The sequence below is a fragment of the Octopus sinensis genome, linkage group LG20 (assembly GCF_006345805.1).
Source record: "Octopus sinensis linkage group LG20, ASM634580v1, whole genome shotgun sequence".
Classification (NCBI taxonomy): Eukaryota; Metazoa; Mollusca; class Cephalopoda; order Octopoda; family Octopodidae; genus Octopus; species Octopus sinensis.
The window spans coordinates 17,960,455-17,976,775 of record NC_043016.1 but is presented as its reverse complement, the minus strand read 5'-3'; the positions used below and the strand labels follow the sequence as shown (position 1 = coordinate 17,976,775).

Here is a 16,321-nt window from a genome sequence, read left to right as displayed (position 1 = left end):
ATGTATGTATGTGTGTGTGCATGAGTGTATATATATGTTTATATGCATAAGTGTATATATATGTATATGTGCATGTGTGTGTGCATGCGCATGTATGTATGTGTGTGTGTATGTGTGTGTGTGTATGTGTGCATGTGTATGTGTGTGTGTGTATGCATGTTCGTGTGTGTGCATAGAAATTTCTAAAAACTTTTTGCATCGTTGAAACCAAGACAAATAATTTTGATTTGGATGGTATTAATATTATCAAAAAATTATAATTTTTTTTTGTTCCATTAATTGTCCTGTTTCATTAAGATATATTACCTCCCAAAGTGTTATTTTAGTTGCTACTCATTATGATCAATGAAAATTGTGATTTAATTTGCATCAGAAACCCTACTCTTCGCCCTCCTATGGCCCCCACCCCTTTAAAAAAAAAACTAGAAATTAAAAATATCTTACTTTGGACTGTTGGATAGTTTTTATAAAGAGGAGTGTAAACTGTAGAATATGTAAAATATAAAATTGAAAATTTAGTTTGGAAAGAAGACATTACCTTTTGAGTTTCAAATTTTTATGCAAATGTGTTTTTATTCCTTGTCAAAGATATGTGAACATACTTAAGAAATATGTATGTGTGTGCATGTGTATAAGTGTGTGCGTGTGTGTGTACATGAGCATGTGGGTGTGTGAAGATATGTGTGTGTTCTCCTTGTATTTGTGGAAAATTAAATTAATGAATAAAAAGAAAAAGCCATGTTAAGTGAACAATTTTTCTAAATATCCTTAACCTGAGAATGACACCCAATATTTTGGGTATGCTTATTAGTTTATTGACATGTCTTTGACTCCTATCTCACTGTAAAAAAAAAAAATTCAGTTAATAATGGAAAACAATACAAGAACATACTAAATCAAAGACGGTAAATATTTTATGCTTTTTTTTTCTTGTTAAAATGGAAAAACAAAAAAACAAACTTTTATTATTCTTAATCCTTATCCCTAATCATAATTGTGTGTATAAGTGTGTGTGGTATAATTCTGAGTTTATCGAGGGTAGAACCAAGGGTGGGGTGTTGTTATTAAGGTTGGCGGTGGATTGTTGAATTGCTTCTGCTATCACCTCGCGCATTTCATTTTTAATGCTGCTTACTATTCCCCGTTTCAAACTCTCCAAGTCCTGTTGAGTCAACAGTGACAACGAGCTTGACTGCTGTTGCTGTGATTGCTGCTGTTGTTGCTGAGCATGCGTTTGCTGCTGTTGAGTTTGCGGTACATGATATTGCTGAAGCTGTTGCCCTTTGTCAATGCTTGAACTACGTAAAGGACTTGAATTTGGGGAAGAGCCACGCAGTGAATGGATTATGTCTCTTTTTAAACTGTCAATGTGTCCACTTGCGCGAGCAGCTTCTCTTTTGCGGTCTTCTCGTAGTTCATACCTGCAAAATTAAAAAAGAGAAGTTGAAATAAGCACATACATACATTTATACATACATACATACACACACATTTATCTTCACTATCATTGTTTAAAATCCATTGTTTTTGGTGCAGGCGTGGCTGTATGGTAAGAAGTTTGCTTGTCAATCACATAATTTTGGGTTCAGTCCCATTGCATGGCACATTGGTTAAGTGTGTTCTACTAAGGCCTTGGGCTGACCAAAGCCTTGTGAGTGGATTTGGTAAAAGGAATATGAAGGAAGCATGTTGTATAATACAGACACACACACACGCACACACTCAAACATATATATTGCCTGTGGGTCATGCATCCGAAAAAGAAGCACAATCTGGTCACTTGTTGACACATTTAACATAGTATCTCCCCATTAATAGTTAAATATATTATATTTTATATTATATTATCATTGGGGCTTCCCAGACCCCAGTTAAACCGTCCAACCCATGCTAGCATGGAAAGCGGACGTTAAACGATGATGATGATGATGATGATTATTATATTATATTTAACATAGTATCTCCCCATTAATTGTTAAAAACTATTTTATTGAAAACAAAATGATGGATTGATGACGGTGAACTTTCCCTGCAGTGAACTGATGACGGTGAACTTAACGGACATGTTCTGAAATACTCACACTTGGTTACTGGGAATGTAGCTCTTATTGTTCAGCATGAAACCTGTATAATTTTGTTTGCCTCAGACATGTAGTTACTCAGACATTTACATTTCAAATGATGTCAATTTTTTTTGGGGGGGACACCCTGGATAATGTGAGGTAGTAATATAGCCAGTGCCATCTCAAGGCATGGGCACACTGGGCAGTTGTCTGGTATCCTCACAAATCTAAGGGGCCAAATTCTGATCTATGTATGTTTTGGGTTGCTGTAATTAAATAAATACTATATGGCCTAATACAATGATATGCCCAGGGCAAAAGACTTGCAATGATTTGTCAGGGGCTGCTAAGATGGCTTTTCATGCAGGTACTTCATATTTATGTAATGATGGGGATGAGAATATTCTTTTAGTCTCTTTACTTGTTTCAGGACTAATTCTTTGTAAGTCTAGTACTTATTTTATCAGTGTGTTTTGCTGAATGGTTAAGTTACAGGGATCTAAACACACCAAAAGTTGTCGAGCAATGGTGGTGGGAACAAACACAGACACACAAATATATACATATATTTATATCTATACAATGGACTTCAGTTTCCGTCTACCAAAAACACTCAGAAGGCTTTGGTCGGCCTGAGGCTATAGTAGAAGACACTTCCCCAAGGTGCTATGCAGTGGGACTGAACCCGGAACCATGTTGTTGGGAAGCAAGCTACTTACCACACAAGCCACAGACAGACAGATGGATGAAACTTTCTATGCTTACATGGACCAGAAAGATTTTGTATGGCTTGATGCCCTTCCTGCAACCAAACCTCATCTATTTCCAAGTGAAGTAATATTTCACCATATTCAGATGATATTTCTTCATGGAAGATTAGGAACAAGGACACCACTTGCAAGACATTACCACTTGCTTAGAACTATTGCATGATGTTAAGGCAAGCAGACAGTAAAACACCTCACTCCCACACACATGTGTATTGTATAAAAGATCGTGGATGAGGCCAAAACAATGCAAAGTAAATGCAAGGTAAATCACAAGAAAACAAATATGTGAATTAATGTAAACTTACCTTGTATTCAATATTTTGGGGTTATGACCCCATTTTCAAGAAATTGACGAATGTTGCTTATGCGCGTGATACACACGTACATTGGCAACATTTGTCAATTTCTTGAAAATGGGTTCATAACCTCAAAATATTGAATACAAGGTAAGTCTACATTAATTCACATATTTGTTTTCTTGTGATTTACTTTGCATTTACTTCACATTGTTTTGGTCTTACGATTCTTTATTCAATATATTCTACACAATGCTTCATAGTAATTATTCCATTATAACATATGTATATATAGAAATCCATAATTATGTGCATATATATTATATATACATACTAGAACTTTATAGTATCGACTTGAAAGGATGAAAAGCAAATTCAACCTTAGTAAAATTTGTACTTAGATGAAATACTGCTAAGCTTTTTGGCAGATGAAATACTGCTAAGCTTTTTGTCCAGCACGTTAATTAGTGAGACAAATGTGTGACAAGGTAACATAAATTCTTGATAAATTTTGTCTGAAGCAGGACGTGATTGCTGATGGAAATGAACATTTGAAGAGGGGTTTCCTTGATCGGCGTTAATTTGAATTATAAACAACAACAACAACAACAACAACAAATAACATAGACACATGGTAAGTAAAATACCCCACCGTCACCAACACCACCACCAATACCTGTTATCTTTTGTAACTGTATATACTTGCCTTAAACTGGATATGTCTTGTTTTATCTCCAACAAATCATCTTCATTGACACCATCTTGACGTAATTGCTTTTTGGTCTGGTGAATATACCGACTGACCAAACGTCGCATCACATCCTGCAAGAAACAGCACCAATGGCAATTACCATTTAATATGAAATAATTAATATGTACCCATATGTACATTCTATATAAATATTTACATGTGTGTGTGTATATATCTATATACATATATATAATAATAATAATATTAAGGAGTATAACTCCAAACTTACAGGGAAAAATTCAATTTAGTATTAAATCAAATTTCACAATATAAATATATAGATTAGAAAAATACCACTATTATGCAATTCAAACAATGATTTGATTTATGTCTATCAGTGTTTGAATTGCATAATAGTGGTTTTTCTCTAATTTATATATATTATATATATATATATATATGTGTGTATATATATATATATATATATATGTATAGATAGATATTTAGATAGATATACATACATATATGCATTATATATATATATATATATATACGTACACATATATACATACACACACACACACATCTTAATATTTTTTCTGAACACAGAAACTCCAGCTGAGTGCTTTACCATTAAGCTAAACTGCCCTCTGACAAATTCATTCTTAAATTTAGACATTAATAAATAGATAATTGAACAACTACATGTATACAAATATAAACAAACTAACATTTGTGTTTTATAAAAATTGGAATGTGTATTGTACAATACAAATAAGAAGTTGATAGTTTTACCATACATAGAATTGCTGTTAAAACAGCAGAAATACTGGGTAAATTACCCTTATAAAGTGGAAAAATTTGTAAACAAACAGCCATGGGATTTGAAACCCACAATCCCCAATACAATATAATTGCAATATAAATGTATATAGATTTCTACATGCAGAATTCTGCGTTTGAAAAAAGTATCATCTTATTTGTATCATACAGTACACATTCTGATGCTTATAAAAACAAATATTAGTTTGTTTATATCTATATACATGTATATACATACATACATACATGCAATGGAAAGCGGACGTTAAACGATGATGATGATACATACACACATATATATATTTACATAAACACACATACATATACACACATATTTATGTATATTATAGAGGTATAATATATATATACATATGCATACATACATATATATATATATATATATAAACAATATCCCTATATAATGTGCTCTAATAAAGGAAAAATATGTAATGACTTATTTTTAACTTGTTATATATGTATGTATATGTGGATATATGTATATATGTATGTATGTATTAAATATAAATACAATATAAATGTATATAGATTTATACACACACAAATACATACACAAATCCACAGTAGCAACACAACCCTGTTGTTCAAATACTTCGTCTTTGTTTCAATTAATTTTGAAGATAAAGTATTTAATAAAATAAATGTCAGTATTAAGTTTGTCTTTGGGACATAAATTAACATGGAAGTTTGATGGAATGCTTTAACTTAGATCCCTTTAAAACAAGGGAATTTATATCAGAGAACTGGCGAGCGGGGTTAGTCTGAAAAAGGGTTGGTATCAAAAGGGTAAGTTGGTGTAAAACTCTCAGCTTCTGAAATAAAGGATAAAATATATTAATTCTATATTTGAAGTACTGAGTCTTTCATTTGAATGTGTAAACTCAAACTATGTATATTCATATAACAGGTATGTCATGAGAAAACACTCAAGGTAAACAATAGGCATTAATAAAATAAATTATCATCAAAAGACCTGCACATCAAAAGCACAGAAAAAATATCTTCACATCCTTATTTTAATCAAAACTAGGCTTTCCAAGACACACACACACACACACACACACACACACACTCACACACACACAGTGAGAGAGATAGTGCAGAAAAACAAGATTAGGCTTGACATATATGTGTATGTGTGTGTGTGTGTGTGTGTGAATGTATGTATATATTAATATTTGTTTTTATGTTCAGTTCTAATAAAACCAATTTTACATTAATCTGATGGGTTACTCTATATACTTTTGTAGAGTACAAATTTATTATTCTTATACAAGAATGTTGTTGACAGTGACTTCGAAGTTCCAGCCAGCTAAGCCATCTTTGGCCAAAACTTCAAAATTCACTGTAAAGAATATATATATATATATACTTAATCATATCAAAAGGAAATGGAAATTAAATAAAATTTCCATTTCCAGTGGTCTAACGTGTAAAAATTTAGTCCAAAGACTATGTATTAGTCATAAAATACAGTATACATTTAAACACATAGAACTTTGTAGTTATAGAACCTAGCTGTTCTTTCTACATTATTAATGAATCCCACGAGTGGATTCCTTATGTGTTTAAATGTACACTGTATTTTATGTATATATATATGTATATATATATATTTATACAAAGCCTAATTGTGTTTATCTGCATTACTCTCTCTCTCTCTCCCTCGGTCTCCACACACACATATATATATATATATACATACACATATATCCACACACATATGTACGTATACACACACACATGTATTATATATGTATGTACAGACATCTATTGGAGTAAAAAAAAGTTAAGTAGATCGTATTTTACATATGCATGTAAACAACTTCAGATGTAAATATTATTATACATACATACATACATACATGGCAGATGCACATTTGTATTTTATACAGTTATATTCATACGTGCACACTCACACACACACAAACACATATACACATGGACACAATATTAATTATTACTATTTTATATTGCTCACATGAACAAAAATGCATAAAGAATTTAGCCGACATGTTAAAGGCATTCATATATGCAAAGTAACATACAAAACCACAAATTCACATGCACATGCATACATATATACACACATAGTTTTGATCTGTAAATAACACTGATCAAAAGCAGAAATTTTTCTGCTTTAATGATACATTATTTAATGTATTTGGGAGCCAATACTCATGGATTATGGGACTTAACAGTATTTCACCTTATGATCTTTAAATCTGAAACATTTAATAAAAATTCTATTAAGAACTGATCCAATAGCCATTTATTGAGTATGTGTTGAATTCCATGAATTAAACTGATAGCATTAATAATGAGCTGAAAGCCATTTGCTTTTCATATTCAATAATGAAAGCTTTCAGGATTTTCACAAGAATGAATTTGATGCTGGACTTAGCTTGAATACTGAGTGTGTTATTCTCTTGTGCTTTGCAAGCCAAGATGGGATGGGGTCTGGGTGTATAAGCTGCTTTTACATTCAGATAACTATGTCAAATGTAATATTTATTTATCCATTGTTTTGAATTAATCATGCATTATCTCGTAGTTTTTAGGATTTTGATGATGTGGTTTGCCTACTTGTATAATGGCATTGTTAGGGTACGTGTGAAAGGCTGCACCTGGCCAGTTTGAACATAAAACAGGCTGAATATTTGGGCCAGATAAGGTCGGTGTGAGTGCTAAAGGGTTAATAATAAAAGGGTACAGAAAGAAAAGGAAATATTTGGGAAAATATTGTCATATGACATTGTGACTATATGAGTGAATCAAATAATAATAATAATAATAATAATAATAATAATATAATAATAATAATAATAATAATAATATATATATATATATATATATATATATGCTTGCAAAGAGCACCATCTGAGTGTGAACATTGCCAGAATGATTAACTGGTTTCCATGCCGGTTGCACATAAAAGGCACCATTTGAGCGTGATCTTTACCAGCGTCGCCTTACTGGCACTTGTGCTGGTGGCATGTGAAAAAGACATTTGAACGAGGTCGTTGCCAGTACCGCCTAACTGGCCCCGTGCTGGTGGCACGTAAAAGCACCCACTACACTCTCAGTGAAGTTGGTGTTAGGAAGGGCATCCAGCTGTAGAAACTCTGCCAGATCAAGATTGGAGCCAGGTGCAGCCATTTGGTTTGCCAGTCCTCAGTCAAATCGTCCAACCCATGCTAGCATGGAAAGTGGGCGTTAAACGATGATGATGATGATGATGATATATATATTGAAGAAAATAGAAAGAACAAAAGGGAATGTGAACAGTGGTAAAACAATATTTTGAAAAGAATATTAGGGTCTGTTTGGAAATTCTAGGGGACAACTCATTATGCAACATGTATTACTTTCACACTAATGTATGTACATGTGCACATGTTCACATTCCTTTACAAATGCATGCAAATACATGCATGCTTGCACAATATATACAATACATATACATGCTTATAGACTTATAAATATACATGCATATGAATCTATTCGTTCAGATTTACCTTTCATATACTTAAATCAATGGGATATTCAGGCAGGTAGGTACACAGAGGAATACAAATAAAAAACCAGCATGCTCACTTATGTGTTGTTGCAATGAACTTGCATATATAATATCCATGTGTATATACATGCATATAAATTCATGTAATCCATATTGATATTCAGACATATGCTTATACATAATTCCACTTGCATGCTCTTTTGCATATAGTTGTGTTCACACTTATGTACATATTCATACACACATGTACATATTTACACACACACACACACTTGCTTGTTACATACACACACAGACACACAGATGCATGCAATTACATTCTTGTAAGCTCCAGTTCAAATATAAGTTGATTGTAATAAATAAAACAAATTCAGAGAAGTTGAATTGAATTAGTTAAGTGAATTAAGTTATATGAGTGATAAATAGATGGACAAGATAAAGAAAATAAAACAGATTAAATGGTGATAAATGGTGATAACAGTGATAAACAGTGATAAACGGTGATAACAGTGATAAATGGTGATTAAAGGGTGAAAATGGTGATAAATGAAGGTAAATAGTGATTAAGTAAAACAGTGATAAAAAATTTCTACTCAGCAGAAGATCAAGACGGCATTACGAAGACGAATGTGAAAAGGTGGAAGTGACAATAATTTTCAAAACAATTAAGGGGAACTAACAGAAATGGGTGTGATACCTCATGGTGTTGGTGTCCAGTCAAATGCAAAATGTTTGTGTGTTAAGGTGGATGATGATAACAGTGATGAAAAAGGTAGTTCTTTGGTGGTGGAGGTTTTGCAGGAATTTAAGAATTCTAACAAAATGGAATTTATGAAGGTGTGTGTTTGGATGTCTGTGTCTGCATATATATATATATATATATATATTGTGTGTGTACGTATGTATATGTATGTAAGAATGTATGTGTGATGAATTTGCACGTATATATATATATGTATGTATGTAAGTATGTATGTGTATATGAGTTTGCACACACACACACACATACACACACACACACACACACCACACACACACACACACACACAACACACACACACATATATATATATATATATATATATATATATATATATATATAAAATCGAAATATCGAAGGTCAATGAAATTAGTGAGGAAGACAGAGTTAGAATAGAAAAATAAATGAAGAATCAAATTGATAGAAGTAATTTAAATGTATGACCCATGGGAGAAACTAGGGAGATAATTTAGACATAAGAATAGATGAATCTTATGAAAATCCATTCACAATTTCCAACAACATAACCATCACTTGAAATTACACACATCTTGCAGACATATATTGTTGAGAACATCAAAGTTCTTCAGACCAATTTTTTTTTTCAAATAGATGATAATTTACCAACTTAACACTCATGTGCACCCACACACACACACACACACCTATTTCTTTATTACCCACAAGGGGCTAAACATAGAGGGGACAAACAAGGACAGACATAGGTATTAAGTCGATTACATCGACCCCAGTGCGTAACTGGTACTTAATTTATCGACCCCGAAAGGATGAAAGGCAAAGTCAACCTCGGCGGAATTTGAACTCACAACGTAACGACAAGCGAAATACCGTTAAGCATTTTGCCCGGCGTGCTAACGTTTCTGCCAGCTCGTCGCCATGACGAATATACACACACATAACATGTAATATATCATAACTAAACTTAATATCTACCAATTTTCCTTTTACCCAGATATAAAACATTTATTGCAAAGTTCACTTTCATCAACTATTCAAGGGCAGACAAATCATACATGGTCGTGTTCGTGTATCCGGAGGTTTCAGAAACTTATTGTTATGCTTTTTTTTTTATTTTTTCAATATTTATTATTTTTGCATTGTATCACAATAAATCAAATTGTCCCTTTCAATAACATGTGCAGGACACACGAAAATAATGAACATATGAATGAATATACTGAGATCTTTGATGATGCAGGATGTGTTGAAATGAACATTTTGATCAATAAAGTCTCCCGTATATTCCATTTTCTGTTTCTATTATACACACATTATGTAAATACAGGAATTCATCTGTAAATATAGTATGTGACAATTATTCAGTAGCCATGATAAATTGTCACATATTATATATACAGATATATATATATATATATATATATATATATATAAAGTTAATCCAAACAAGAAAACAAAAAGACAACAACGCAAGGATGTGGAACAAATAAAGTATTATTGGACGCTCAGGAAAGAAGGGAAGAAGGAGGGTTTGACGTTTCGAGCAGAGCTCTTTATCGGAAACATAGGAGAAGGAAAGATCCCGAGACGGGAGGACAGGGGAAAAAAATCGCCGGTGGTATTCACGAGGTCACATACTAAAAGACGGAAGTGGTGAAAATGGAGGAAAATTTTTTAAAAACAGGATATATATATATATATATATATATATATAAATGCATATATGGGTACAAGACATCACCAACTGTGCAAACAACAAGAAACAAGTAAACAAACGAGTTAAATACATAAACGAGAGAAAAAAAATGGAAAACAGGATAAGTAAACACAGAGAAAGGACCCTTCATCAGTTGTCTGCTGTTTATCTGTTCCTCATTTCGAGCATTTGACGACAATATGAGTCTTCAAAGACAGTTGCTCCCATAAATTCTAAAATAAAATTTAGGATTTATGGAGGGTCAAAGCTGAGAACAAAAACAGGACAGTGGAGACAGACAAGGAAACCAAATGAAAACAAACATTGAGGGTCATTAGACCAGAATGAGAGGAAAATTGTGAATGCTGGGAGAAATATTTTTCTTTGAAAAGAGAAAAGATAGAAGAGAGAGAAATAAAACGTCCAGTCTTTTGAACATCCATGTAGGAAAAGAAAGATGGTCATGTGAGGAAAACAAAGATGGTGGATGGTCACATATGAGCAACAAGAAAGAGAAAAAGAGAAAGAGGGGGAGATGAGTTTGTGTGAATGTGTATAGAATAATATATCAGTTGAATAAAGTTAAAATGTGATCTGGTAGTCTAAAAGGTATTCTAAAAATTCAGCAGCATAAACATACCCATGCTGGTGGCACAAAAAAGGTACCTTTGTTGGTGTTGCATAAATGCATCCATGCTGGTAGGTGTTAGGAAGGGCATCCAGCCATAGAAATGATGCCACAACAATTGGAATCTGGACAGCTCCCTGTCAAACCATCCAACCAATGCTGATATATATATATATGTATATATGTATATAGGGGGAGAATTCACACACAAAAAAAAAGACAAAGACAGGTGGTGTAGACAACAAACAGATGTATTAGTATAACGCTTGGGAAGTGAAAAAGTACTTTACGTTTCGAGCCTACGCTCTTCCACAGAAAGAAACAAGGAGAGAAAATAAAGAATGTGTAGTGGATAGCAATCTATCAGGCCAGTTTATAGGGTTACCCTGGATTTCTTGCTCATAAGGGGTTTAACCTTATGGTGTATCTTCAAACACTACTGGCCTAAGACCTCTTTAAAATATGGAGAAGAGGAAAAGCCTTGTTTTTAAGGGTAAAACCTTGGGTGATTATCTCCCTTTGTCATTGTCCATTGATCCTCAGCTGCACTGCCATCTTGCAGTCACCAAAGCACCACGAAAGTAAACGATTGTCTTCCTTTGGCCTTGACTGTTAGTTTCTGGCAGTGGTGCCACAATGCTGATTTCAAAAGGCCAGCAGGAATATATATATGTGTGTGTGTGTGTATATATATATCCACACACACACACACACATATATCTCCACACTGTAAACTGGTTGGCAAAACTATTAAGTGCAGGCAAGAAGAAAAGCCCTGCTGTGATAAAGGAGTGATGAAAATGACAATACTGGATGATTCTGGCAGTCAATTTGTAAGTAGGTGCTGATCTTCCTCATGATCTCTGAACATGAAGAACAGTCACTCTCATATATATATATATATATATATGAAACAAATTAAAAGGGTGGCTTATTAGCAATTAGAACCTAAAGGCTAAATTATTTTAGCATAAGCGATATGCTAGCCAGCACCCTCTGTCACTTCTGAGAACTCTATTAATTTTGCTTATATATATATATTTCTACATATATGGTCCATCTATCAATATTCTTTACTTGCTGGTTTCTCTTTCCGCCGTATTATAGGAATTGGAAAGAAGAAAGGAATGGAAGAGAATGAAAGAAAATAATATGAAAACTGGAGGGGTATAAAGAAAAATTTATTGATGGGACACTGAAGAATAGGAGGATTGTACATATATGTGTACAGAGGGGGAGATTTAGGGAGGTAACATGATAAAGTAAGTAACATAGAAGAAGAAAGCAGCAGCTTTTTTGAGATAGGTGGGAAAAAATAATTGCTAACTAATGAGGAAAAAAGAAAGTAATATAAAGAAAATTTATTGTGATAGATAAATATATAAGTGGAGAATCCATATCAAGAGTAGGAGAAAAAGAATTAGCACGTGGTCACCCAGCAAACAAGACAGATGGTCAAGGAGAAGTGAGAGAAAGATATAGTAAGATAAGATAGTAGAAAAGAAGGAAGACAGGGCTCCACATAAAAGGGTAATAATTAGAGAAGTAACTTGATAAAATATAGAGTGAGTGAGTGAATGACAATACCAGAGATAGTTAGATAGATAGATAGACTGATAGATAGATAGATAGATAGATAGATACACTGATAGATAGATAGATAGATATTCATCTATAGTAGCGTTTTTGGGGTGGTAAAAACGCAATAAAAGGTTGGTGGTAAATTTTGATTGAGAGAACAAAAGGGGAGAAGACTACACATACATTTAGTCGAATAAATCTGAAAGCCCAGTCAACTCAAACAAGAAGGAAGGGTGTATGTAAATATATATGTATTTAGGAAAATCTACATAAATGTATCTGTTTAATGTTGACTGTCAATAGAAAGAATACTCAATAATATAGTAGAGGTTAAATTATTTCATTTTTTACTGTTGTCAGTTCAGTCCTCTTCTACTCTAGATGTGACTGGGTCATTAGGGTCATCATAACTTGTGTGATAACCCTGTGAATGCACTAAGAAAGTCCAGAGTTTACAGGAGGTTGATGTAACCACAGTAAAACAAACAACAAAACCAAGAAAAACACATCTCTCTCTCTCATATATGTATATATATTATATATATATATATATATATATATATATAAAATCATCAGTTTAATGTCTATTTTCATGCTTGCACAGATCAAACAGAATTCACTGAGACAATTTTCAGTAATAAATGAGTTTTCCATCATCTGCTTCCAAGTAAGATAATTGCTACCCATGAACAGAGAGTAAATGAAAGAAAAACAGAGAGAGAGAGAGAGAGAGAGAAGGAGGGAGGGGGAAGAAGGAGAGAGAGTGTGGAGAGGGAGTGGGAGAAAGTAAGAAAGAGAGCTGAAGCAAAAGGATATTAGAGTTGATTGATGTAGGAGAGTAATATAGGAGTAACGAAGTGTACAGAGGACTTTTGAAAACATGGCAAGTAATTGCAAGTCAAAAAGACAAACAGATCGTCAAGAGAAACCATGTGATTTCAAACAGCAGAACACGATAGATTATTATAAATATGATTATCATAGAGAAGTAAATTCTTGGTGTGAATTGTTAAGAAGTGTGCTGCAAATTGACAGCAAAAACACAAGGACAAATACAAGCAAGATTTAGTATGAGAAAGAATCAGAATAACTAAAACAAGACAAAACGAAACACATGAAGAAAATGGAGTAAGTCTTTTAACAGAAAGATTAAGAATTACTGGAAAGAGAAATAAAAATCTGTTATTTTCTAAAACTACACTAAACATAAATTTCATGTTATATTTAGAAGCATTGTATATTACAAGAATTTCCGATCCAAGTCAAATTGAACAAACCTCTCCAAATCCTAGTTATAACATCAGTGAGAATGGAGTTTAGGGTGGTTAGCGTGTATTGGCACAGAGTCATATGTATAATGAGAAAGTCATGCCAAGTATGATATTTTGAATGCATTCAATACTCCATTTCTGATTATGCACATTAAATAAAACGGGAATTTCATCTCATCAGTTAAGACAAAATTTTATAAAACTGTGGAAGATTTTGCCAAAGGGACAAAATTTCTTTTTTACTCATTGTGCAATTATCTGAAATGTAGTAGTGTATTCAAAATTCATTACCAGTCTTGATTTCATTATCACAATATATACATACACACATACCTATAAACACTCACACACACACACACATGTATGTATGTATAATATATATATATATATATATATATATATACATATAATGAATGCATCATACATCCGAAAAAGAAGCACCTTAAAGCATAGAGCAGTAATGTATTTATATGTAGTTAAGTCAGTGTCCAGTCATAGAGTGACCAATGGTTTGGTATTCATAAAGGGTTTAGCCCCATGGACCTATCAGACTCTAAAGTCAAAGGCCATACAGTTCTTCAAACCTCAGAAGTAGGAATCCATTATAGTCAGTTAGTAAGTAAGTAAAGAAAGAATGAACAATCTGGGTTGGCAAGGACAGATTAGCCTCTCTTAGGCCAGTCTCTTATGGGTCTAAAAAAGGAATAGGGAACTTCGCATATAGGTTGCTTTTCATATCTAATTGATGAATGGGGAATCCCAAGCTTGCAGCAGGCAGGGTTTAAATGGATGCAGTGGCTATAAATTTCTTGTGATGAATTCAATAATCATTTGAGGGAGTCTTTGAGGATCCTTGCTCACTCAGCTATGCAAAACTTGGAGTATCTGATCCTGTTAATATAGGATCCTGGCCGTTTTATGACCCTACATTAATGGGAGCAGATGCTGCAAGCTTTGCATAGCGGAGCGAGCAAGAATCCTCAAAAACTCTCTGAAACCAGGATTGTTGAATTCATCGCAAGAAATTTAGAGCCACTGCATCTGTTTCAAACACTACCTGCTGCAAGCATGGAATTCCCCATTCATCGAATAGATATGATAGGTCCTTACAAACTAAAAGCAACCTAAGGATGGACTTCCCCCATTCCTCTTTTTAACTCATATGGACTGGCCTAAGGGAGATAACCCATCATTGCTCACCAGGATTCTTTATTCTTTGTTACTTACTAACTGACTGTAATGGAATCCTACGTCTGAGGAGCCCTTTATGAATGCAAAACCATTGATCACTCTATGACTGGATATATACTTAACTGCATAATATATACATACACATACACACACACACACATATATATATATATATTAGGATATGTTTATATATGCACATTTATGTATATGTATATATATATGTATGTGTATATGTAGCATATATATAGATATGCATATATATATATATGTATATACAACATATATATACATAGGTATATATGTATGTATATATATATTATATATATATATGTAGTATAATGTATCTGTATATATATATGCATATGTTATATATCTATATATATATTTATATGTATTATATATGCATATACATATATGTATATATTATTATATTATACACACACTTATACATGCATATACATGCATATACATATATATACATATACACACACACCTATATAGATATACATATATATATATATATATATATGCACATGTGCGTGTGTGTATGCATGTATATGTGTGTGTTTTCAGTACATATATGAAAGAGTATTTTATTTACATAAAACATCTAACATAAAATTGAATAACATGATTACTACAAATGTAGAGTCTATACACATGCATATCTCTGCATATTAATATTATTATGTAATGCATACCAACATATATACATATATGTTTGGCAATGCAAACAGGAAAATAAAACTCAACCAACACATAGAATATATACATATATATATATATATATATATATATATATAATATATATATATATAATAATAATAATAATAATAATAATAATTATTATTATTATTACTACTAATTATCAGCAAAAGTTGCAGAGTGACTCAAGGGCTTAGAGTTTTCATGTATTCACACTTATCAAAATTGGTAAACGTCAATACATGAAATTCTTGGTCACTGAGTCAATATGTAATTCCTGCCAATTATTAATGATAATAATGACAATAAAAATATACACACAATTCATAA

The 16,321-nt window shown here is 32.7% G+C and overlaps 1 protein-coding gene across 2 annotated transcripts in view; it reads right to left on the bottom strand.

Annotated features, from left to right (window-relative positions):
* Positions 1–55: 55 nt before the first annotated feature.
* The window catches only part of LOC115222574 (transient-receptor-potential-like protein), a 113,922-nt gene continuing 97,656 nt past the window's right edge, over positions 56–16,321 (bottom strand). For both annotated transcript variants that reach the window (XM_029792849.2, XM_029792850.2), the window contains 2 exons: positions 3,836–3,951; positions 56–1,421 (listed from right to left, as the gene is read on the bottom strand). In XM_029792849.2, coding sequence (XP_029648709.1) covers positions 989–1,421; positions 3,836–3,951 — 549 coding nt within the window. In that variant the 3' untranslated portion in view covers positions 56–988. The remainder of the gene's footprint in view (positions 1,422–3,835; positions 3,952–16,321) is intronic.